This window comes from Thalassophryne amazonica, chromosome 16, assembly GCF_902500255.1.
Source record: "Thalassophryne amazonica chromosome 16, fThaAma1.1, whole genome shotgun sequence".
NCBI classification, from domain to species: domain Eukaryota; kingdom Metazoa; phylum Chordata; class Actinopteri; order Batrachoidiformes; family Batrachoididae; genus Thalassophryne; species Thalassophryne amazonica.
This window is the reverse complement of record NC_047118.1, coordinates 86,824,316-86,851,907: the sequence shown is the minus strand read 5'-3', so window position 1 is coordinate 86,851,907 and position 27,592 is coordinate 86,824,316. Positions and strand designations below refer to the sequence as shown.

The following is a 27,592-nucleotide window of genomic DNA, read 5'->3' as shown; positions in this document are numbered from 1 at the left end:
TTTTCCATGAAGCACCCAGACATGGTTTCTTCCATGAAACACCCAGACATGGTTTCTTCCATGAAGCACCCAGACATGGTTTCTACCATGAAGCACCCTGAAACGGTTTCTTCCATGATGCACTTTCTTCCATGAAGCACCCTAAAATGGTTTCTTCCATGAAGCACCCTGAAACAGCTTCTTTCATGAAGCACCCAGACATGGATTCTTCCATGCAACACCCAGACATGGTTTCTTCCATGAAGCACCCAGACATGGTTTCTACCATGAAGCACCCTGAAACAGTTTCTTCCATGAAGCACCCAGACATGGTTTCTTCCATGAAGCACCCAGACATGGTTTCTTCCATGAAACACCCAGACATGGTTTCTAACATGAAGCACACTGAAACAGTTTCTTCCATGAAGCACTCAGACATGGTTTCTTCCATGAAACACCCAGACATGGTTTCTAACATGAAGCACACTGAAACAGTTTCTTCCATGAAGCACTCAGACATGGTTTCTTCCATGAAGCACCCAGACATTGTTTCTTCCATGAAGCACCCTCAAACGGATTCTTCCATGAAGCACCCTGAAACGGATTCTTCCATGAAGCACTCAGACATGGTTTCTTCCATGAAGCACCCTGAAACAGTTTCTTTCATGAAGCACTCAGACATTATTTCTTCCATGAAGCACTCAGACATGGTTTCTTCCATGAAGCACTCAGGCATGGTTTCTTCCATGAAGCACCCAGACATTGTTTCTTCCATGAAGCACCCTCAAACGGATTCTTCCATGAAGCACCCTGAAACGGATTCTTCCATGAAGCACTCAGACATGGTTTCTTCCATGAAGCACCCAGACATTGTTTCTTCCATGAAGCACCCTCAAACGGATTCTTCCATGAAGCACCCTGAAACGGATTCTTCCATGAAGCACTCAGACATGGTTTCTTCCATGAAGCACCCTGAAACAGTTTCTTTCATGAAGCACTCAGACATTATTTCTTCCATGAAGCACTCAGACATGGTTTCTTCCATGAAGCACTCAGACATGGTTTCTTCCATGAAGCACCCAGACATTGTTTCTTCATGAAGCACCCTCAAACGGATTCTTCCATGAAGCACCCTGAAACGGATTCTTCCATGAAGCACTCAGACATGGTTTCTTCCATGAAGCACCCTGAAACAGTTTCTTTCATGAAGCACTCAGACATTATTTCTTCCATGAAGCACTCAGACATGGTTTCTTCCATGAAGCAACCAAACATAGTTTCTCACATGAAGCACTCAGACATGGTTTCTTTCATGAAGCATCCAGACATGGTTTCTTCCATGAAACACCCAGACATGGTTTCTTCCATGAAGCACCCAGACATGGTTTCTACCATGAAGCACCCTGAAACAGTTTCTTCCATGAAGCACCCAGACATGGTTTCTTCCATGAAGCACCCAGAAATGGATTCTTCCATGCAACACCCAGACATGGTTTCTTCCATGAAGCACCCAGACATGGTTTCTACCATGAAGCACCCAGACATGGTTTCTTCCATGAAGCACCCAGACATGGTTTCTTCCATGAAGCACCCAGACATGGTTTCTTCCATGAAGCACCCAGACATTGTTTCTTCCATGAAACACCCAGACATGGTTTCTTCCATGATGCAACCAAACATAGTTTCTAACATGAAGCACCCTGAAACAGTTTCTTTCATGAAGCACCCTGCAACGGTTTCTTTCATGAAGCACCCAGACATGATTTCTTCCATGAAGCACCCAGACATGTTTTCTACCATGAAGCACCCTGAAACGGTTTCTTCCATGAAGCACCCAGACATGGTTTCTTCCATGAAGCACCCAGACATGGTTTCTTCCATGAAGCACTCAGACATGGTTTCTTCCATGAAGCACCCTAAAACAGTTTCTTCCATGAAGGACCCAGACATGGTTTCTTCCATGAAGCACCCTGAAATGGTTTCTTCCATGAAGCACCCTGCAACGGTTTCTTTCATGAAGCACCCAGACATGATTTCTTCCATGAAGCACTCAGACATGGTTTCTTCCATGAAGCACCCTCAAACAGTTTCTTCCATGAAGCACCCAGACATGGTGTCTTCCATGAAGCACCCAGACATGGTTTCTACCATGAAGCACCCTGAAATGGTTTCTTCCATGAAGCACTTTCTTCCATGAAGCACCTTGAAATGGTTTCTTCCATGAAGCACCCTGAAACAGTTTATTTCATGAAGCACCCAGACATGGTTTCTTCCATGAAACACCCAGACATGGTTTCTACCATGAAGCACCCTGAAATGGTTTCTTCCATGAAGCACTTTCTTCCATGAAGCACCTTGAAATGGTTTCTTCCATGAAGCACCCTGAAACAGTTTCTTCCATGAAGCACCCAGACATGGTTTCTAACATGAAGCACACTGAAACAGATTCTTCCATGAAGCACTCAGACATGCTTTCTTCCATGAAGCACCCAGATAATGGTTTCTTCCATGAAGCACCCTGAAACAGTTTCTTCCATGAAGCACCCAGACATTGTTTCTTCTATGAAGCACCATGAAATGGTTTCTAACATGAAGCACACTGAAACACTTTCTTCCATTAAGCACTCAGACATGGTTTCTTCCATGAAGCACCCAGACATGGTTTCTTCCATGAAGCACCCAGACATGGTTTCTTCCATGAAGCACCCTGAAATGGTTTCTTCCATGAAGCACCCTGCAACGGTTTCTTTCATGAAGCACGCAGACATGATTTCTTCCATGAAGCACTCAGACATGATTTCTTCCATGAAGCACTCAGACATGGTTTCTTCCATGAAACACCCAGACGTGGTTTCTTCCATGAAGCACCCAGACATGGTTTCTTCCATGAAGCACCCAGACATGGTTTCTTCCATGAAGCACCCATACATGGTTTCTTCCATTAAGCACCCAGACATTGTTTCTTTCATGAAGCACCCAGACATGGTTTCTTCCATGAAGCACCCAGACATGGTTTCTTCCATGAAGCACCCTGAAACAATTTCTTTCATGAAGCACCCAGACATGGTTTCTTCCATGAAGCACCCAGACATGGTTTCTAACATGAAGCACCCTGAAACAGTTTCTTTCATGAAGCACCCTGAAACGGTTTCTTTCATGAAGCACCCTGAAACGGTTTCTTTCATGAAGCACCCTGAAACGGTTTCTTCCATGAACCACCCTGAAAGTGTTTCTTCCATGAATCACTCAGACATAGTTTCTTCCACGATGCACCCAGACATGGTTTCTTCTATGAAGCACCCAGACATGGTTTCTTCCATGAAGCACCCTGAAACGGATTCTTCCATGAAGCACCCTGAAACATTCTTCCATGAAGCACTCAGACATGGTTTCTTCCATGAAGCACCCTGTATCAGTTTCTTCCATGAAGCACCCTGTAATTGTTTCTTCCATGAATCACCCAGACATGGTTTCTTCCATGAAGCACTCAGACATGGTTTCTTCAATGAAGCACCCAGACATTGTTTCTTACATGAAGCACCCTGAAACGATTTCTTCCATGAAGCACTCAGACATGGTTTCTTCTATGAAGCACCCTCAAATGGTTTCTAACATGAAGCACTCAGACATGGTTTCTTCCACGATGCACCCAGACATGGTTTCTTCCACTATGCACCCAGACATGGTTTCTTCTATGAAGCACTCAGACATGGTTTCTTCCATGAAGCACCCTCAAACAGTTTCTTCCATGAAGCACCCTCAAACAGTTTCTTCCATGAAGCACCCAGATATCGTTTCTTCCATGAAGCACCCAGACATCGTTTTTTCCATGAAGCACCCAGACATCGTTTCTTCCATGAAGCACCCTGAAACGGTTTCTTCCATGAAGCACCCAGACATGGTTTCTTCCATGAAGCACCCAGAAATGGATTCTTCCATGCAACACCCAGACATGGTTTCTTCCATGAAGCACCCAGACATGGTTTCTACCATGAAGCACCCAGACATGGTTTCTTCCATGAAGCACCCAGACATGGTTTCTTCCATGAAGCACCCAGACATGGTTTCTACCGTGAAGTACCCTGAAACGGTTTCATTCATGAAGCACTTTCTTCCATGAAGCACCCTAAAATGGTTTCTTCAATGAAGCACCCTGAAACAGTTTCTTTCATGAAGCACCCACACATGGTTTCTGCCATGAATCACACAAACATGGTTTCTTCCATGAAGCACCCAGACATGGTTTCTTCCATGAAGCACCCTGAAAAGTTCTCTTCCATGAAGCACCTTGAAACAGTTTCTTTCATGAAGCACCCAGACATGGTTTCTTCCATGAAACACCCAGACGTGGTTTCTTCCATGAAGCACCCAGACATGGTTTCTACCATGAAGCACCCTGAAACAGTTTCTTCCATGAAGCACCCAGACATGGTTTCTTCCATGAAACACCTAGACATGGTTTCTTCCATGAAGCACCAGACATGGTTTCTTCCATGAAGCACCCAGACATGGTTTCTAACCATGAAGCACCCAGACATGGTTTCTTCCATGAATCACCCAGACATGGTTTCTTCCATGAAGCACTCAGCCATGGTTTCTTCCATGAAGCACTCAGACATGATTTCTTCCATGAAGCACCCAGACATGGTTTCTTCTATGAAACACCCAGACATGGTTTCTTCCATGAAGCACCCAGACGTGGTTTCTACTATGAAGCACCCTGAAACGGTTTCTTCCATGAAGCACCCAGACATTGTTTCTTCCATGAAGGACCCAGACATGGTTCCTTTTATGAAGCACCCTGACATGGTTTCTTCCATGATGCACCCTGAAATGGTTTCTTTCATGAAGCATCCAGACATGATTTCTTCCATGAAGCACTCAGACATGGTTTCTTCCATGAAGCACCCTCAAACAGTTTCTTCCATGAAGCACCCAGACATCGTTTCTTCCATGAAGCACCCAGACATGGTTTCTACCATGAAGCACCCTGAAACGGTTTCTTCCATGAAGCACCCAGACATGGTTTCTTCCATGAAGCACCCTGAAAAGTTTTCTTCCATGAAGCACCTTGAAACAGTTTCTTTCATGAAGCACCCAGACATGGTTCCTACCATGAAACACCCAGACGTGGTTTCTTCCATGAAGCACCCAGACATGGTTTCTACCATGAAGCACCCTGAAACGGTTTCTTCCATGAAGCACCCACACATGGTTTCTTCCATGAAACACCCAGACATGGTTTCTTCCATGAAGCACCAGACATGGTTTCTTCCATGAAGCACCAGACATGGTTTCTTCCATGAAGCACCCAGACATGGTTTCTTCCATGAAGCACCCAGACATGGTTTCTTCCATGAATCACCCAGACATGGTTTCTTCCATGAAGCACTCAGACATGGTTTCTTCAATGAAGCACCCAGACATTGTTTCTTACATGAAGCACCCTGAAACGATTTCTTCCATGAAGCACTCAGACATGGTTTCTTCTATGAAGCACCCTGAAATGGTTTCTAACATGAAGCACACTGAAACAGTTTCTTCCATGAGCACTCAGACATGGTTCTTCATGAGCACCCAGACATGGTTTCTTCATGAACACCCAGACATGGTTTCTCCATGAAGCACCCAGACATGGTTTCTTCCATGAAGCACCCTGAAACAGTTTCTTCCATGAAGCACCCAGACATGGTTTCTTCCATGAAGCACCCAGACATGGTTTCTTCCATGAAGCACCCAGACATGGTTTCTTCCAAGAAGCACCCTGAAACTGATTCTTCCATGAAGCACCCTGAAACAGATTCTTCCATGAAGCACTCAGACATGGTTTCTTCCATGAAGCACCCTGAAACAGTTTCTTTCATGAAGCACCCTGAAATGGTTTATTCCATGAAGCACCCTGAAACGGTTTCTTCCATGAAGCACTTAGACATGGTTTCTTCCATGAAGCACCCAGACATGGTTTCTTCCATGAAACACCCAGACATGGTTTCTAACATGAAGCACACTGAAACGGTTTCTTCCATGAAGCACCCAGACATGGTTTCTTCCATGAAACACCCAGACATGGTTTCTTCCATGAAGCACCAGACATGGTTTCTTCCATGAAGCACCCAGACATGGTTTCTAGCCATGAAGCACCCAGACATGGTTTCTTCCATGAATCACCCAGACATGGTTTCTTCCATGAAGCACTCAGCCATGGTTTCTTCAAATGAAGCACCCAGACATCGTTTCTTCCATGAAGCACCCTGAAACGATTTCTTCCATGAAGCACTTAGACATGGTTTCTTCCACGATGCACCCAGACATGGTTTCTTCCACGATGCACCCAGACATGGTTTCTTCTATGAAGCACTCAGACATGGTTTCTTCCATGAAGCACCCTCAAACAGTTTCTTCCATGAAGCACCCTCAAACAGTTTCTTCCATGAAGCACCCAGACATGGTTTCTTCCATGAAGCACCCAGACATGGTTTCTACCATGAAGCACCCAGACATGGTTTCTTCTACGAAGCACTCAGACATGGTTTCTTCCATGAAGCACCCTGAAACGGTTTCTTCCATGAAGCACTCAGACATGATTTCTTCCATGAAGCACTCAGACATGATTTCTTCCATGAAGCACTCAGACATGATTTCTTCCATGAAGCACTCAGACATGGTTTCTTCCGTGAAGCACCCTCATACAGTTTCTTCCATGAAGCACCCAGACATGGTTTCTTCCATGAAGCACCCAGACATGCTTTCTTCCATGAAGCACCCAGACATGCTTTCTTCCATGAAGCACCCAGACATGCTTTCTTCCATGAAGCACTCAGACATGATTTCTTCCATGAAGCACTCAGACATGGTTTCTTCCATGAAGCACCCTCAAACAGTTTCTTCCATGAAGCACCCAGTCAACATTGCACAACACAGCATCAACATTTTGTTTACCAGATAGGTTGTCATTCCTGTTTGAAGCCAAGTCCCGATCGACCCTTCCGCTGCCTACATGTCTCATATCAGTTCTGTCTCTTCTGTACACTTTTTAACCCAGCTCAAATTCTGCATCACAGAAACTGGATGAACCCCAAGTTTTAGATTGTCCAGTCCAACATTTCCCAAACATTCCCTAAAGGTTTGGTCTGGATGAGACTGTCATTCCTCTCCAGTAATGAGCTCTTCCCAGGTGGATGTCTCTGTCTGAAATGCCAAGGTCTCTGAGACTTCAACATTGGTGCCAAGATCAGAGACTAGTTTGATACTTTGACTATGTGCACACACGTCTGATGTCTGAGTCAAGGTAGTCAGGAAAAGCCTGGATTCTGGTCTTGATCCAGGACAGTCACAGACCCAGATTGTGATTCCTCACTCTGCTTCTCAAGTGCTGCAGTCAGATATTCTACAAAAATCTTTAAACAGAGGCATGTTTGGGATGAATTAACGCTCACTGAGTCATTCATCATGATGATGAAATGCTCCGTCTGATCTTTGGTCCAACATTCTTTCTCATCACGATGTTAGACAGGTGGATGTGACCCAGCAAGGTCGCACTCTAGAATGGTTGTTGTGTCCACGGTGCTGTGGATTATTTAATGTTTCTTTTGTTCTTATTTGCAGTTGACTGCTTCTCTTACCTGGCTGGTGAGGATGACCTCTGATGTGGAGACAAACATTGTTGCTGTGGAACGAGTTAAAGAGTACACTGACACAGAGAAAGAGGTACAACAAACGATCCCTGAAACCAAACGCATGTCAGTAATTCAGTGTTACTTATACGAATCACTGACAATTTTGCATTTTTTTGAAAACAAAATTCAGAAATTCACATGCCGTATGTACAACATTCTTCCACAACCCTTGGTGACAACAATAACACCTTCAGTAGTGACATTATAATCACTTATCTACACAACTTTAACAAGCTCACCACCAGTACCACCACCAAACATTCTACTTTTTTTCAAAGAGCCAGAGCTACGTCAGCAGTGTGTGTGCTTTCCAAATGGAGACCATCTACTACCAGAGGACAGTACTCACTCGCATTAGTGTCCTCTGACAGCTTACAGAGGAAAGTGTCCTTCTCAGCCAGCAGTGCATCTGGGGGCCAGGAAGCATTCCACGGGTCGACAGCCGACGGAATTTCTGCTGTGACCGTGTCGCGTGGGGGTTCTGTATCATCTGGGATCAAAGTCTCAATGGCATAACATTGGGGCTCCGCTGGTTGAGTCGCCTCAGGTGGTGAGGGTGACGGACCTGTGCCCACAGTTTTAACCATTTGAAATCGATGAGGGGTTCAAATCGGTTGAGAACACGTACACGGGGTGTACCAGACTCATGGGTCCGACAGTGATGTTGACCAGAGCCATTGAGGACAAAGTGGCCGGGTTGTTCTTGTAGGGCTGGATCTCCAACGAACACGGCAATAGTTTGAGTTTTCTGTGGGCCTGCCGTGTTGCTACCTGCAGTTGTTTAAACGGTGAGGTAGACATCAGGGTGACATCGGCAGCAGTGTCCAGAAGAGCCTCATGTCTTAGTGAGTTTTCCAGGATTAGGGACAAATAAAATTTCTTTGCAATCCCCTTCTCAGAGAGGTTGTCCAAGACTTTCCGTACAGGTGGTTGTCCAGGTATAACAGACAATGGATCAGTGTGTGATCTCTTGTCCTGATCGACCTGGACTACAAAGATGGCACTGGGAGAACCAGACTTGGTCTCTCTTGGTTCTTGGTCCCCATCTGAAAAGTACAGTGTCTCAGGACGTGGGTCCTGGGATGGTGATGCTAGCGGGTTGTCTACACTCCAGTATAGGTCTTCCTCAGATGCCTCTGGCGGAGTTTGTGAAGACACCGGGTGGGTGGTTGGAGCTATGCTGGTTACATACAGCACGTTAGCTTTTTTTGGGGGGGGCCTTTTCATCCTCAAAGTCCTGGAGGAGGCCTTCCATGATCTTCCGGATTTCTTGGTGGAGGCTTGAGGCCACATACTTACCTGAGTGCTTGGATTGGTCTCTCTATGGAGTCTCGGTTCCAAGTGCTCTTATTGTTCCGTACAGGTGGTCCCTCATGTGGGTGTCTGGAACCCTGCCATCCTTGGGATCGGTAACCTGGGTACTCACGTCTGTCATTGGGGTGATCTTCCCAGGTGGTGGGCTTCTCCACTGTCTGGGTTTGAATTTATTACCCCGATTTTCACCAGTTTCAGAGCCCTCTCTGGTTCCGAAGTCACCTCGGTTTTGTGGGGACCACTGCGGTTTTGCTCATGGTCCACCTCGGTCCTTGGGTCGGCTTCTGACAGATGGTTTCATTTGTCAAGGGGAGGTAGTGGGAGAGCCAGTATAGGGTTTAAATGACCCCCCCAGAGGTGCCTTCAAGCTCGAGGGTAGGCCTAGGTGCTTCAAGGCTGAGGATCATTTTGTCCTCGGATTTACCCTCTCTCTTAATTTGTTTAGCGAAACCTTTCATTGCAAGGTTTCGCTAAACAACCTTGTATGGGTACTGTATGGGAGCCTCATTGGGATCTCCCAGGATTCCCAGATGATGACTCGTGTTAGAGTGGAGGTTCTCAACGAACAAGGTTTTAAAATTAAGGTCTTCTTCCATACCTGGTTAATTTCGGGTGCCGAAATAGGTACAGAGAAGCCTGTTGTAATATTGTTGGGGCGGTTCGCGTCTGCCTTGTTTGATGTCCATAGCGGCAGCTAGGCCTGTCCGAACGGAATGATCTGAATATTCTTTTTCTAATGCTAAGCTAAGTTTAGCAAAGTCTTGTTGTACCTCTGCGGGTTAACGCTCAACGAACCAGCTGACCTCACGGCTAGAAGTCTGCTTGATGAAGTGGATGTCATGTTCACCGGTAGCATGAGTGAAATCCCTGAGATAATAGCACATGTCATTTACAGTAGTGTTCAGAATAATAGTAGTGCTATGTGACTAAAAAGATTAATCTAGGTTTTGAGTATATTTCTTATTGTTACATGGGAAACAAGGTGCCAGTAGATTCAGTAGATTCTCCCAAATCCAACACGACCAAGCATTCATGATATGCACACTCTTAAGGCTATGAAATTGGGCTATTAGTAAAAAAAAAAAAGTAGAAAAGGGGGTGTTCACAATAATAGTAGCATCTGCTGTTGACGCTACAAACTCAAAACTGTTATGTTAAACTGCTTTTTTAGCAGTCCTGTGAATCACTAAACTAGTATTTAGTTGTATAACCACAGTTTTTCATGATTACTTCACATCTGTGAGGCATTAATTTTGTTGGTTTGGAACCAAGATTTTGCTCGTTTACTAGTGTGCTTGGGGTCATTGTCTTGTTGAAACACCCATTTCAAGGGCATGTCCTCTTCAGCATAAGGCAACATGACCTCTTCGAGTATTTTGACATATCCAAACTGATCCATGATACCTGGTATGCGATATATAGGTCCAACACCATAGTAGGAGAAACATGCCCATATCATGATGCTTGCACCACCATGCTTCACTGTCTTCACTGTGAACTGTGGCTTGAATTCAGAGTTTGGGGGTCATCTCACAAACTGTCTGTGGCCCTTGGACCCAAAAAGAACAATTTTCCCCTCATCAGTCCACAAAATATTCCTCCATTTCTCTTTAGGCCAGTTGATGTGTTCTTTGGCAAATTGTAACCTCTTCTGCACGTCTTTTATTTAACAGAGGGACTTTGCGGGGGATTCTTGCAAATAAATTAGCTTCACACAGGCGTCTTCTAACTGTCACAGCACTTACAGGTAACTCCAGACTGTCTTTGATCATCCTGGAGCTGATCAATGGGTGAGCCGTTGCCATTCAGGTTATTCTTCTATCCATTTTGATGGTTGTTTTCCATTTTCTTCCAAGCGTCTCTGGTTTTTTGTCCATTTTAAAGCATTGGAGATCATTGTAGATGAACAGCCTATAATTTTTTGCACCTGCGTATAAGTTTGCCCCTCTCAAATCAACGTTTTAATCAAACTACGCTGTTCTTCTGAACAATGTCTTGAACGTCCCATTTTCCTCAGGCTTTCAAAGAGAAAAGCATGTTCAACAGGTGCTGGCTTCATCCTTACATAGGGGACACCTGATTCACACCTGTTTGTTCCACAAACTTGACGAACTCACTGACTGAATGCTACACTACTATTATTGTGAACACCCCCTTTTCTACTTTTTTTGCTAATAGCCCAGTTTCATAGCCTTAAGAGTGTGCATATCATGAATGCTTGGTTTTGTTGGATTAGTGAGAATCTACTGGTACCTTGTTTCCCATGTAACAATAAGAAATATGCTCAAAACCTGGATTAATCTTTTTAGTCACATAGCACTACTATTATTCTGAACACTACTGTAAATATGCACATGTGTCGGGGAGCCTCCCCGAGTTGGATCAAAACGGTTAATGAGCCATGCAATCTTGTCCAATTCTCTGTCATTAAGGACTGTGGTAGGGCACATCTGAGTGGGAAGGAGAGGCGGTGTTTCTCGATACCCCTGATAAGGAGGTTGGACTTCCCGGGAACGCAACATGGGTCCTGACAGAGGTTCAGGGCGCAATTCTTTGCGGTCTGTGGTGGTGAACGTTTGCGTTCCATTTTTCCACATGACGTTTTGTTCATGGTCTCCTGGTGGTTGGGAGTTTAATTGGAGTTCGCACTTTAATGATTGCACTTCAGCAATGAGGTGCTCATTTTGTTCTCTAGTATCGTCTAAAAGAGGTTATGTATCTGTCAGATGTCTCAGCACCTCACGATTCTTCAGCTTTTCAGACTCCAAAATGTTTTTATGCTTTCCAGCATGACTCTTCAATGTTTTAAGCTCACCATACGCCTGTTGGAGTAAATTATGAGCTTCTCCTTGTTCCAGACGCACGGAGCTAAGTTCACTTTGTAACTCCTTAATTTCATTGTCACGTTCCTGAAGAGTTTCTTTCAGGAGTAAGGTTTGGTCTTTAGCTCCAGGATCAGATGCAGTATCTGATTCATCGGGCTGATCTGGGGAAGCCTGTAGGTCTTCCAATTTTTCTTCAGCAAGGGTCAAAGACTGTTGTGTTTCTTCTAATTGTTGTCTCAGGAGTTTATTCCCCTTGCGCAATTCGGTATTTTGTTCTTTCTGCCTTTTTAGAGAAAAAACTGATTTCTCCATGAGTGATTATGCATGTTTGAGCTTCAGGGCTGTGGAAATGGCTAATTTGCTAAGCACTGTAGCCAGGTTTTTCTTTTCCACAGTTGCTGCTAATGTCTGACTGATGAGTTCAGACATTTCAGCAACTATGCCTTCACGCATGGCTTGTTGCATGTTGTGCAAGTAGCCAGGCAATATTTTGGCGGTCAGGTCGGATAAGACCTCTTCTGAAAGCTCACCTGAGTTGCTACGACCTTGGCTTTCCAGGTCGGTAGAAGTTCTTGGTTTGTTGTCACTGGGTGTGAGGAGTACAAAGATGGTGGACGGTGGCTCGAAAGTCAGCGGAGTTAACTTTTCAGCAAAAAAAGTAATTTTCTATCTCATATCATTAAAAAGTTATTTATAACTTAGTAAAGCTTGGTCTCAGCCGTCATATACTACGACGTCGGCCCCAGAGGGTTAAACCCTTAGATCTTCAGCAAATGTATTTATAAAGAGAAACTGCATGAACTACACGTTTTTTGTTTTTTTTTTAATAAGTTTATTCAATCAGGAGAAACAAATGCTAAATTATTGTTGTGTCGTAACTTAATTTTTGTTCAGCCTTTGTGACCCGTCTTCATGAAGTTAGATGCAGAAATGTTGAAATTGGCCCTATCCTGCAATGATAAAGAATCCTTAAAAAAAATTACTGGATCCGGATTGTGTTCCGGATCATTACCAAAATTTAATGACTTCTAAGTTAGGCCAAGATACACCCCTGGTAAAAAATTTAATTGAAATCCATTGAGGATTTTTTGAGCAATCCTGCTAACACACCAACCAACCAACCAACAAACGGACTCGACTGAAAACACAACCTTCTTGGCAGAGTCCACATCTAAGCATTCCCTCAGATCAACTGTGCTAAAAGGCTAAGCTAACGTTAGCCGATCATTAAACTGTCACGTTTTATTTTAATATTATTCTCACCTCGATAAAGCTGCAGAACTAAACTCCGTTGGTCAAACTGGGACTTCACATATATCCAAAAAGTAGGAGATTTCGGACTGAGTGGGTTTACTCCATCCCCCCCGGCTGCCTGCCTCGCTCTGCTCAGTGATGATGCCTGAAGGCCGGCTTCTCCGTGGGGGTCGGCCCGCTGTTGCGGTTCGATCTATATCCCACCAAGTCGTCAGTCCTCCCTCGGTCGGCGTCACTCTGAAAAGTAGCTGAAAAAAAGCTTCTCCCAGTAGGGTGATGGGAGAATCGTTCTGCTGCTGTTTTTTAAAGCTTTTTTGTGGTTCAGGTGACGCAAATTCATGATGGCGATCGCTGAACTTTTTTCAGGTTGTGGAAACAGCCAAATTGTGACGTAGCCGCAATCTCCGCCCCCTTGCCGCTTCCGAAGCGATGCATCTATGTCATGACGCGTTGGAAACACATCCGACGGATTGGAAAGCGTTGACGGATTAGCCTGACGTGTTCAATGTGAAAGGCCTTTTAGTGGTAATTGCTCTTTTTATTTCCAAAGATCTATGTGAGAACCAAATTGTTGTATTTAAAAGCAAACACAGATTAATGGTAAGAAGACTGTCTAATTTTGTGCCCTTTCTCTCTCTCTCTCTCTCTCTCTCTCTCTCTCTCTCTCTCTCTCTCTCTCTCTCTTTCCTTTTTTGGTTCTAAACCTCAAGAGGGTTGGGGTGGTTGATATTTGCATTTTTTTTGTAATGTGTGAGAGTTGTTTTTTTACACTGTGTATGTTCGATTAAAGAATGAAAAGAGAAAATAAAGTATTAAAGCAATATTGAGTAAATTAAAAAGCTGTGAAATTGTTTAAATATACTTGATGATCTTGGTAAATTAAAGTAAAAATGATCAGTATAAGTAGTCCTTTCCAAATATTCTGAATGAAATTTATCAAACAAATTAAGAACATTCCAAAAGGGTTGGCCATGCATCAACACCTGCTGTGTTGGCAGCACAGAGAAAATGCAGCAGTTCATCAGCCAGTTGCACGAAGCCCTCACTGAAGATACACCGGAAGGTGAGGAGGGTGTCATTGATACCAAGTGGTCCGAGATGCTGTGTACAACTCAGCCATCAACTCCTACGGGAAAAAGGAGCACAAAAATGCAGACTGGTAGGAAACCCACTAGGAGAAAATGGAGCCTGTGACTGAGGCCAAGAGGAGAGCCCTCCTGGCCTACAAGGCAGTGCCCAGTCCCAGCACATTAGCAGCCCTCAAAGCTTCCAAGAGAAAAGCCCAGCAAACCACCCACCACTGCGCCGATTCACACTGGCTGAACCTCTGCAGCGGTATACAGACAGCTGCCAACACTGTGGATGCAAGAAGTATGTATGAGGGCATCAAGAAGGCATCCCATTGAGATGGCATCCCATCAGGATCCCATCTCAATGGGACTAACCTGGTTAAATTAAAAATTTTCTCTCAGCCACTGAATTCCATATGTTTGCACCGTGGTATTGTGGCTGCGAAGTGCAAATCATTCAGTCATGAAAACTGAAAGTAAAAGAGCAAAAAAACCTTTCAACAAGACTAGTCAGTGTAACACTGACTTTTCGTTTGTTAATCTTGTTGAAGTAATTCGACAAGGCTCTGTTGGTCTGTCTGCTGGTTTGTTTGTTTGTTCATCCACCTCCAAGTTTGCCCCACTCAAGTCAAAGCCAGGCAAAGTCATCATAGACCAGGGGAAGCAGCTGCAGCGCTGAGTTGAAGACTATCTCGAGCTGTACGCAACCCCGAACATTGTCACAGTCGCTGCCCTCGAGGACATCCCAGATCTGCTGGTCATGGAAAAGCTTGATACACCACCAACCATGGTGGCATGTCTAGCTTGGAGAAGCCATTGACTGCCTTGCGAGTGGAAAGGCCCCAGGGAGTGACAGCATCCCAACAGAAGTCTTAAAGAGTGGGAAAGCTGTGCTGCTAAAACACCTGCACAATCTTCTCTACGTCTGCAGGGAACAGGGACACATTGCCCAGGACATGCGAGATGTGAGCATCATCACCTTGTATAGAACAAAGGAGACAGATGCGATAATTATCGAGCCATTTCCCTTCTCAGCACTGTTGGGAAGGCCTTCACCCATGTTGCCTTAGCGCATCTACAGACCTTGGCCTTGCATGTTTACTCAGAGTCCCAGTGCGGCTTTCGAGCTGGGAGGTCTACCATGGACATGATCAATACGCCGGCTGCAGGAGACTTGTCAAGAGCAGCAAATGCCACTCTACATCACCTTTATCAACCTGACCAAGGCGTTCAACTTGGTCAGTCAAAGCAGACTCTTCAGGTGCTTGCAGAAGATTGGCTGTCCCTCAAAACACCTCGCAGTGGTCCCTTCATTCCATGAGAACATGCACAGTATAGTTTGCTTCAATGGCGCAACATCAGAGGTCTTTCCAGTTAGCAGTGGGGTGAAATAGGGCTGTGTCCTTGCACGACACTCTTTGGAATCTTCTTCTCCATTCTCCTCAAGCACACCTTGAAGGATTGCAGAGTGTAGATTCACACCAGGGCCAAGGGTAAGCTTTTCAACATTGCCTGACATGGCACAAAGACCACGGTTGTGGAGGTACTCATCCATGAGATGCTCTTTGCTGACGATGCAGCCTTGACATCACACTCCAAAGACGGTCTGCAGCAGCTTGTTAATCGCCTCTCTTTGGATCTGGGCCGCATTCCTAAAGATCTACTGTGCGGAGAGCTGGCAGAGGGCACTCATTTGGCTGGTCAGCTACATCTGTGCTTCAAGGATGTCTGCAAGAAGGACATGAAAATGTGCAGCATTAATGTCAACACATGGGAGCAGTGTGCAGAGGACCAGCCTGGTGCCTTACTGTCAGAACAGGTGCACAGAGGGCTGAGCAGGAGGAACCAAGGCATTGATGAGCAATGAGCCAGGAGGAAGGAGCAACAGCTGAGCCTCAGCAGGCATCACAGTACACATGCAACAAATGCAGCAGAGATTGTCACTTGCGCATTGGACTGATAAGTCATTTACGCAGGTGAAGATAGAAACAAAAGACATAAATTTCCTCTATATTTGTATTGTTAACTGTGTTGGTAGCATGGCCCAAGCAGAGGGTCGCCCCTTTGAGTCTGGTCTGCTTGAGGTTTCTTCCTCAAATCATTAGAGGGAGTTTTCCTTACCAGGGACTGTTCAGGTTGTCTCCTGCGTTGTCCACGGGGACAGGTGCTGATCTACCATGCGCTCAGCGAATTTGCTCCATGAATTAATTTGCTACTCATTTGAGCGTCTTTTTCCAACTGCGTGTTGTTCAGATTTGCGGAGTTTCCTGCCAAATGTATTTGATCCATTATTGAAGTATAATCAGTCTGCACACTGCAGAAACTGTTTGGTTCATCACACCCAGGGAACTGTGTGAAACTTGCACTTGCATGTTTTTTACCATCTTATTGGCAACAAGCAGCATTTTGTTAAAAAAAAAATCATTTTGTCATTGTCAACAGGCTTCCATTCAAAATACTTATGAAATTTGTCTGGTTTTGTTCATTCCGGCGCTTTTTTTTTCTCACCGTAATAAAAGACAGTGCTGTTGAATGTGCCATAAAATGGGTCAGACATACGCCATTATTACGCAGCAATGGAGCCTTTTAAAAAGTGGCGTTAAAAAAACGCAGTTTAGTATGGCAAGCCAAGAGTGCCACAAATGTCACTTTCAGGCACGTATCACCAAGAATACGCCGTTTTGTCAGTTATTACGGTGCTTTTTAAGCCGTAATTAAACACAACGCCATTAAATGTGCTGTAATCTGTCAAAAAATACGTCGTTTTTCACACTGCAATGGAGTCCTTAAAAAAACGCTGTAAAATACGCCATTCAGACGCACACAATGCATGTAAAAAACAGCATTTGTGCGGTATGATAATGATCTCCAGCCTCCTTTTCTCTCAGCCACTGAACTTGAAGTATTTGTGCCCAATCGCTGATCAAGACAAGCAGACAGAATCATTCCAGCACAGATCTCTTTGTGGCAAACTTTGCTCCAACTTACCTGTTGTGTCATTTAACATTGGCTAATATTTTGGGGGTTAGGCAGGAAAATATCTCATAAATTAACATCTTCTTTCATACATCGTTTCATTGTATTTTTTTTTTATCAAATACGTTTACCTCCTTATTTATTTGAGGGATTTTACGCTCATGTGATCTAACTGTGGCTGTAGCGCAGTGGTAAGGTTCTCGTCTGCTATTCAGTTCTTTTCAGGTTCAAATCCCACAAGTGGCATGCTCTTTTTTAATTTAACCAGAAAAACTCCCATTGAGATTAAGAACATCTTTTCCAAGGGAGTCCTGGTCAAGATAAACAGCAGCAAATACAAAGCACAGTTTCACATTTACACAAACACAAACAAAAGCCAAATAAAAAGATGATAAAAATTTAAATTACAAGCATCCTATAAAGAACAAGTGCATATTATGGAATTGGCCTCAAGTGCTCTCAGTGTGGATTTAAAAGTGCTCAGTGAAATGGATACTTTAAATTTCCACTCCTCTTGCAGTTTATTCCAGGCAAAAGCCTCAGAGTAAGTAAGTAACAAAAGCCCTCTCCACAGCAATAAATAACTGTGTCATCAGCATAAAAATGCAAATTAGCATCTGACACATTAGAGCCCAAAAAGTTGGTATGATTAATAAATAAAAGAGGACCCAAAACAGAACCCAGCGGCACCCCCTTGTGGACAGTAACAAATTCAGAACATAGACATCAGATTTAAAAATAATAACCTTTATTTAACCAGGTAGAATTCCACTGAGATTGAAGCCACTTTCGCAAGGAAGACCAGGCCAAGAAAGGCAGCAGCACACGTCATCGTGGACAGTTTAACATCAACAGGAGAATGATGGTGATAAATAAAATACAGCTGACGTGGTCATAATAATATTGCACATGGTGTAAAGGATCAGGCAGATTTCGTTTTAGAAACATAGGCACTGCACAAACAAGTCACATTTGCGATCTTATTAAATAAACTGAAAGGAGTTTAAGGAAGTCCATCTGGACAGTTTCAGTTCAGTTTGGAGAAAGTTCCAGTCAGAGGGAGCTGAAAAAATAAAGGCATTCTTTCCTGCTTCAGTGAAGACACGAGGTACACGAAAACATAATATGTCATTGAGAGCTTTTCCTCACAGACAGAGATTTAATAACTTTCCAAAATTTCTGTAGCTGTTTAGGTTATTAGTGGTGACAGACAAAGATGATGGACTCAGTGATGGCGGTGTAGAAGTTCACCATCATTGCTTGTGGCAGGTTGAATTCTCTCAGCTGCTGTAGAAAGTACATCTTCTGTTTTGCTCTCTTGATGAGAGAGCTGACATTCAGCTCCTACTTGAGGTCCTGGTGATGGTGATCCACAGGTAGCAGAAGGACTTTACAATGGCAACTGGGGAGTCACACAGGACTGGGTTCTTTCTGAAGTCATCAACCATCTCCACTGTCTTCAGGGTGCTGAGCTCCAGCTTGTTCTGTTTGCACCAGGACACCAGGTGACCGATCTCCGTCTGTCGGCCGACTTGTCCCCATCTTTTACTTGTTCACTCACCAGAATGTCAAGAATTTTGACCAGTACTGCTAGATTAGATGTTGGTGTATAATTAGTTAAAATCACTGGGTAGCCATCTTTTAGTAAAGGGAGAACAAAAGCTGCTTTACATGCTATAGTGAAGCAGATGGCAGAATATTTATGGAGGAATCTTTCACATGGTGAAACAAGCACCAAATTTGTCACAAACACTCCTTAGACATCACTCCTTTGTAAAAGCACGTTAGCCACCTAAATTTTCAATAGGCAGCCAGGTAGGTGCAAATTATCGGTTGTGCTAATAGGATTAATAAATGGAATAGTTTTGATGTGTTGAATGTTTGGTCTCCAAAGTAAAGGTCAAACAAGGTCGACCTCCATTGGATTCTATGACATGTGACATGTTACCCTGTAACATGATAACTAAGCATGACACATGGTGCAAGCTATTCCTTTTTAAAACCCTATTAACTCAACCAATAATTTGCACAACTTTTTTACCAAAATTGGAGCAACTTTAACTTCTGACCCCTGTACAGACTGAAATTGACCTTTGTCACCATTTTTGCTCTTTTTATCCCATAACTCCAGAACATTCAGTCATAGATAGACCAAACCTACCATCGGCATTAACGCTTGTCCGATCGTCCGGGACAAGTGTAGAATGTGATCGGACAAGCAATAACTCTATATCGTTGTCTGACTGGACAAGTTGTTTTTTACATCACGTCTTGTCCCGCACCTCGCGATAAAGCGTCTTCGGTTTTCCTGCCACTCTCCACGCAGCGGACAGTCAGAAAACATGATATCACAGGTTCTCCCCAGACAATGGAACAACGGTGCCGCGCCATCAGTGTTCTGACAGTGCCGTCACACTCTGCCCTGCTACCAGGTATTTTTTCTAAAATCCAGCCAGGCTGTTTGTGCTGAACTGCCCGCTCTCCCCTCCACTGCCGGCAGGCTGCAGCTCAGAGCGCACAGTGGAAAAAAACTCTGTCAAAGTCTTCAGATAAAAAGGAGCTCCTTCTGCTTGCATAGCTCCAGAAATTCATTTATAGGCTTTATTTTACAGTTGAAAGCCTTCATGTTTACAAAGTTTCCTCAAATACGGTGTGAGAGTGAAGAGTCTCTTGTTCCCTCACAGAGAGAGACAGAGACAGAGAAGAGGAAAACGTGTTATTAGACGCTACAGCTGTAAAAAGCAGTGAAACAATTTTAATAAAAGATCGTCTTCACCACACAGCCTCAGTGAAACAGTAAAGTGTGAAAAACTGATTCAGAACGTTTTTTCATCCAGGATTAATCTTTAAAAGAGCAGATTTACTCCTTCACTTCTTCCAGAATTATTTTTTTCATTTTCTTTTTATTATTGTTGTTTATGCACTAATAACACCAGATCAAATCACTTGTATGTGAGAACTTACTTTGCAATAAATTTGATTCTGATTTGACAATCAAATCAGTCCAGATTTAGCTCTTGTTCAAACAAGACAATTAGGGGATATATTGTTTTTTGTTTTTTTTAAATAAGTATGCAATTCCACTTAAAAATGTTGAGAAAAAAAAAAGCTAAACTGTCAACATGACAGAAAAACTCTGCCTGGACTCTTACTGGACTAAAGGTACAGTGTGTCATTTAAAAAAAAAAAAAGAGAGCAAATGCTATGTCCATCAAATATTAATGTTTTTAAACTTTTCAGTGTCATTTATTTTCTTAACATAGACAGAAAAATACAAAAAAGAACTTTGATATTAGATAGATGAGATTTATTGTCATTGTCATTACAAGTGCAACCACAACGAGATTACAACAACATATTACAACATAAGTGTAAATGTTTTGTCTATTATTCTTGCTTTCATTGCATCTAAAACCAGTCAAAATGACTCACAATGCGCTCTGCCTCGGGCGATAATTGCTAACAGCACCGCTATACTTAAAATTTCTGGAGAGAACCCTGTATCATGTGTGCACGAGACCACTGTATGGAGTGTGCATTCGTTGCATCTCCTTGCAAGATGCTGTGGCGGGAAACATTAGATAACGAACATCACATCGATTAACACGCCTTTTGAAGAATATGTTGAACAGAATGTCTTTTCTAAAACCTCCAAAACTGGGCCAGATACCAGGGAAAACACCAGTCAAACACAAAGCATCAACCCCTGCAAATGTAGAAGCTTCAAAGAAGAGGTATGAAGAGAGAGAAAGAGAGAGGAAGTTTGTGAGGAGCTGGACACAGGATTATCCGTGGAAGAGGACAACACAATATACTGCCATGTCTGTCAGGATTTTCCTTCAGTTGCAGACCAGTAAGACATTTTTAAATGCTGAAATAAAAGAATCTGATTTGCTTTATCAAAAAACATACTGGCAAATTCAGTGATGAATTCAGAAAACACCCAGGAGAGAAAGAGATGCAGATTGGCATTTACCAATTATTTTAATTTTTTTCCCCAAATATGAACAATCACAGGAGAGAAACATTATGAGTCTTGGTTAACAGATTAAAAGGCTAGAGGCTATGCATGCAATATGTAATCAAATTTATTTTTTGGAAATTCAGTTTTACCACCCACACAGGAGAGAAGCAATTTATGAAAAAGTGTAATTTCAGTACTTCTACAGTAGCATGCCCCCAGACACCCCTAGGTGACACGCGCCATTGGCGTATGTATCACGTGACTGCGGCGCTCGCTTGTCTGGACAACCAGCTTTTCCTATAGGACAAGTAAACAGCCAGAGTTACTTATCCTATGGACAAGTACACTAAAAAGCTTAATGTCAGTGCCTGCAAACTATAACTTTCATGATCAGATAAATAATGTGGTATAGTTTTCAACATGATTAAAGCATTTTTAAATTTTGACCCCTGTGTAATTCTTCTATTGACCCCTACCTGGCTGCTTGTTTCCAGAAATGAACAGTTGTTACAGTTATCTGCTCCACTACAAAGGGAATTTCATTCTTTTCCACTGTGAGGTTAAAAAGATATTCAAGAGGCTCTGCTAGAAAATCAGCTGCCAGCTTCAAAAAGTAAGGATCAGTGAAATCGGGTGCACATCATTTCCTGCGCTCTAAAGCTTTAATAGTTTGATGAACTTTTATTTATTTATTTTTTTTTTACTTGAACTTATTTATTTGGCACACAATTCATCAATAACAAAGACTGATATACAAGACAATTCCACAGTGACATGTGTGACCAAAAAGGGGTGAGCAGAAGCAAGGCTTATAAACGCCCACCCCCTGTATACATACATATATACACATTACCTACCCCCAGAGCAAACACACAGGTGACAGTGGTAAGGAAAAACTCCCTCTGATGTATTGAGGAAGAAACCTCAAGCAGACCAGACTCTAAGGGGTGACCCTCTGCTTAGGCCATGCTACAAACACATTTAACAACACAAACTCAAATCCCATCATCAAAAACATCAAGTGAACACTGTGTCTTCGTCTACATACATATTTACATACATATACAGTATACACACACCAACATACACCTTCACATACATACATAATTACACACACACACACATATATATACACATATACATACAGAAATGAATGTTACTGATTTCACAATTACAACTGACAACACAAAACTCATCGTACTTCATTAGATTCATATCTTGAAAACATTTTTTTATATTGATTTTTAAACTGATTGATATTTGGACATCGTTTGAGGTCATCCGTCAGGTTATTCCATAATCTAGGGCCACACATGGAGACACAGAAACCTTTCTGTGAAACCTTTTCACAGAAAACTTCCTGAACAGAGAAAAATATAAAGTTGAAAGGTTGACCAGCATACATTATGAAGCCTTGCAATATTTCACAGCGACAGATCTCAGAGAGTCAAACAAAGAGCCAGAAGATATAAAGTGTTTGTTAAAACAATTCAACATCTCCATCCTGTCACAGACGGGAAGAGTATCCTTTAAAACATACCTCTGTGAGCTTTTCCTCACAGAGAGAGATTTAATAACTTTCCAAAATTCCTGTGGGCTGTTTAGGTTATTAGTGGTGACAGACAAATAATATTCTGATTTGGCTTTCTTTATAAAAGAAAAGCATTTGTTTCTTAGTTTTCAAAACAGCAATCAGTGAAGTTAATACTGTTAATTTCCACTGCTCGCTGGAGACCTGTCAGGTGCCAGCAGGCTTCCAGGTCTCCACATTCATCCCCTCCCCATCCCCAAAAACAAAGACCTTCACGACTTAACGACTACCCGTCGTCATGACCTCTGTGATGATGAAGTCCTTCCAGCACCTTGTCCTCAGATACCTCAACACTATCTCTGACCCTCACCTGGAGTTCACCTACAGAGTCAACAGGTCTGTAGACGATGCTGTCAACACGGCCCTCCACTTCATCCTCCAGCATCTGGACTCCCAGGAACCTACGCCAGGATTCTGTTTGTGGACTTCAGTTCTGCTTTCAAAACAATCATCCAGGCCCTGTTGCAGGACAGACTGTCTCAGCTTGGTGTGCCTGACTCCACCTGTACGTGGATCACTGACTTCCTTTCCAGCAGAAGGCAGCACATGGAGCTGGAGGGGGGCTAAGTCTCCAACACATGGTCCATCAGCACCGGATGCTCCCATGGGTGCATTCTTTCTCCTCTACTCTTCTCCCTGTACCAACAGCTGCACCTCCAGTCACCAGTCTGTGAAGCTCCTGAAGTTCACGGATGATACGACCCTCATCTGACTCACCTCTGATGGGAAAGGAGTCTGCCTACAGACGGAGATTGGTCACCCTGTGTCCTGATGCAAACAGAACAAACTGGAGCTCAACACATGCCACTCGTGGGATTCGAACCTGAAAAGACCTGAACGGCAGACCGCAGTCTTACCACTGCGCTACAGCCACAGTTAGACAACAAAAACGTAAAATCCCTAAAATAAATAAGGTGGGAAACATATTTGATTTAAAAAATATCGCATACTGCACAAACGCCGTTTTTTACTCTCGTCATGAAGTGCTCAGATGCACGTATTTTACATGCGTTGTGTGCATTTGAACGGTGTATTTTACGGTGTTTTTAAGGGCTCTATTGTGGCGTGAAAAACAGTGTATTTTTTGACACATTACGACGCATTTAATGGCATTGTCTTTAATTACGACGTAAAAAGCGCTGTAATAACTGACAAAACAGTGTTTTTTACGGCGTATTTTTGGTAATATGTGTCTGAAAGTGGCGTATTTGTGGCACTCTTGGCTTGCCATACTAAACTGCGTTTTTTTAATGACACTTTTTAAAAGGCTCCATTGCGGCGTAAAAAACAGCGTATGTCTGACCCATTTTACGGCGCATTTAATGGCACAGTCTTTAACTACAGTGAAAAAAAGTGCCACAATGGACAAAACCAGACAAACTTCAGAAGTATTTTGAACAGAAGCCTGTTAACAACGACACATTACGACGCATTTAATGGCATCGTCTTTAATTACGGCATAAAAGCCCCGTAATAGCTGACAAAACTGCGTTTTTTACGGCGTAATTTTGGTAATATGTGTCTGAAAGTGGCATATTTGTGGCACCCTTGGCTTGCCATACAGATGCACGTATTTTACATGCATTGTGTGCATCTGAATGGCGTCTTTTACAGCATTTTTTAAGAGCTCCATTGCAGTGTGAAAAAACGTATTTTTTGACACATTACGGCGCATTTAACGGTGTCGTGTTTATTCACAGTGTAAAAAGCGCCATAACTGACAAAACTGCGTTTTTATGGTGTATTTTTGGTGATACGTGACTGAAAGTGGCATATTTGTGGCACTGTTGGCTTGCCATAGTTTAGATGCACAAAACGTGTGTCAAATACGCGCATCTATCCACATTACAATGTGCGTAAAAACCTGTGTTCTCGCTGTGATTTGCGCACATTGTGCTGTGCTGTTTTCCACATGAGGCATCTGTTTGGCAAACTATTCTTTTATCGTGATCAAATGCATACAAAGTTGGTCATGTTATACAGCGATATCATGCATATGAAGATATTTATCTGAACATTTGATTTCTTTTTCACAATCAAAGTGTGACGCACACATTTCTTACTCTCACAGAGGCTCCTATATAATAATATGAAATGCCGCTGAGACTGTAAAAATGAAGATATTCTTCTAGCTGTATAATTGTGACAATGACTTAAAAAAGTAAAATAAATTGCATGTTGTGTGGTTAAAGCAGCAGCAGGCGGGCAGACGTCACCGTGATCTCCATTTGGTCCCTGGCAGCCTGGCGCGGACTGAACTGTGTCAAAATCACTGTTCATCGCGCCGCAATGTGGAGCTCTTAAAAAGCTGCATAAAACACAGAACATGTGTCAACTACACACTTCTGTGCGCATCCCAACGCACGTAAAAACTGTAGTCTGTGTAGTCTGATTTCTCCATCCTTCTGTCTCAGCCACTGAATTTGAAGTGTTTGCGCCTGGTATGGTGGCTGAGAAGTGCAAATCAGTCCATTCCGAAAACCTCAGCTGTGCTCCACTTAATTGTTGCTGGTAAATTAAAGTTAAAAATGATCAGTATAAGTAGTCCTTTCCAAAAATTCTGAATGAAATTTACCAAACAAATGAAGGACATTCCAAAAATATAATTTAACCAAATGCTAATTTATTTCAATGAAATATATTTACATAATTAATGTAAAGTTGAGGTAAAATTAACTGTTAAACGTTTAGGCATTTCATTTGTATATCCAACTCAGTTAATAAACTGAATGTGTTTCAGAGATTTTGTTGAGGCAGTACAGCTGTTTCTTACTGTGAGTGAGTAAAAACTGAAAGTAAAATAGCTAAAACATCAAACACACCTCTTTTGGGCAGCACGATGGATTAGTGGTTAGCACTGTTGCCTCACAGCAAGAAGGTCATGGGCTCAATTCCCACCTGTGATCATTCTGTGTGGAGTTTGTGTGTTGTTTACATGGGTTTCCTCTGGGTGCTCTGGTTTCCTCCCACATTTAAAGACATGCAAGAACTGGAAACTTTATAACTGCCCAGGTCTTCCTTGCAAAAGAGATCTCGGGCTCAATGGGACTAACCTGGTTAAATTAAAAAAATTTCTCTCAGCCACTGAATTTGAAATGTTTGCTCCATGGTACGGTGGCTCGGACATGCAAATCAGTCAGTCGTGAAAACAGAAAGTAAAAGAGCAAAAAGAGCTTTCGACAAGACTATTCAGTGTACCACTGACTTTTCATTAGTCTTATCAAAGTCATTCGACAAGGCTCTGTTGGTCTGTCTGTTGGTTTTGTTTATTTGTCTGTCTGTCTGTTTGTTTGTTCACCTTAAATTTGGAGTAAATTTCATCTGATTGACTTGAAATTTGGTCATATCATGCAGACTGACAGTATGTATTTTTTACCACTGATAATTGGGTCAGACTTCACAAATTTTGGGAAAATAAATGAAAAGCTGTCTGGTGCCAACAACCGGCTTTCGGTGACGATCCTATGGGCATCACACAGATTAAGGAGCGGTACAACCAGTTTAAAGACGTCCACACAACGGTGGAGAGCGAGCTGCGCTCTGGGCAGCCATCAACATGCTGAAATGACTGTGGTGATGTGGGACCGTCGTGTGACTGTCCGAGAAATTGCGGAAGAGGTGGACATTAGCACTTTTTCTGCACATTCCACTGTGACCGAAGATTTGGCCTTGAAAAGAGTGGCTGTGAAATTCATGCTGCTGCTGATGGCGGAGCAAAAGCACCTTCGTGTTGAAGTCTCACAGGACATGCTGTGACATGCCCACCTCTTCCACAATTTCTCGGATAGTCACACGACTGAAAAGTCACCGAAAGCTGTCTGAATCATACGAATGGTTTCCACTGGCTGTCGCCCAGTTTCTGGCAAAATTTGATGCGGCGCTGCTCCAGTCGTTCCGTCCTTTTCCTTGAAATGAAAATCCGCCGAGCGCACAACACATGTCCTCACACAAAGGCTGCTTACCAGAAAATGATGCAATCGACAGGCGTGAAAAAGTTCACGCATGCGCACGAAGGTTCAAGGTTGGCTCATGCAAGCACACGTGATTCAAATCCATCAGGTTTTTGCAAAAAATAAAAACTTCCGATACTTTTCTAACAGACCTTGTACTTTAAGATAATGAAAAAGGACAAGACAATATTGAGAACACAGAAAAAGAAGAAAGTAGAAGAAGAAAATTAGGATGTCAGAGGTGAGCATGTTTTCAGATAATGGTGAATAGAGCTTATTTGCTGATCTAAGGAGTTTGCATCAAACACATTTTCATAATAATCTAGAAAGGGTTGCCATATAGTTTGGAATTTTTCTGTTGAATTTTGAACTGTTATCCTGATCTTTTCCAGCTGAAGGAAAGACGTTACATCACTCACCCAACATGAGTGTTTAGGAGGTGAGGGAGACTTCCAGTTTGTAAGGATTAAACGATGAGGCAATAAGGTAGAAAATCCAACCAACTGTGATTGGCCCTTTGACACAGCGAGATCTGCGTGTGCTACTCCAAATATGGCAATTACAGATATTAGAAAGTGAATTGAAAATATCTGACCAAAATGTGGCTAAACTTGGGCATGCCCAAAACATGCGCCTGTTGACAACGGATACTGTTGGGATTCACATTTGGATATATTTTGGCTAATCTGCTCCGGGACAAATGCATACGGTTGAATACTTTAAATTGAGTTAGTCTATGTCTGACATAGATAGAAGAGGTATATATTCTGTTTATACTTCTCTGCCAAATATATTTTGTTAAGGTGGTATCTAAATCTTCTTCCCACTGCTTTTTAAGTAGAAACAGTGAAGGAGCGTTTATTCCTGAAATAATAGCATATATCCGTGATACGCCACCCGAATGGTGGTTCATCAATTCGGCAGACATCTGGTTTCACCAGAAATGATTGGAACTCCTGACGGACAAAATCACAAGCTTGAAGGTACCTAAAA

The 27,592-nt window shown here is 42.9% G+C and overlaps 1 protein-coding gene across 1 annotated transcript in view; it reads left to right on the top strand.

Annotated features, from left to right (window-relative positions):
* LOC117528782 (multidrug resistance-associated protein 1-like) overlaps positions 1-27,592 on the top strand; it is a 231,537-nt gene that overhangs the window by 165,900 nt on the left and 38,045 nt on the right. The window contains exon 14 of the mRNA XM_034191407.1: positions 7,578-7,686. Within this exon, the coding sequence (XP_034047298.1) occupies positions 7,578-7,686 (109 nt within the window). The remainder of the gene's footprint in view (positions 1-7,577; positions 7,687-27,592) is intronic.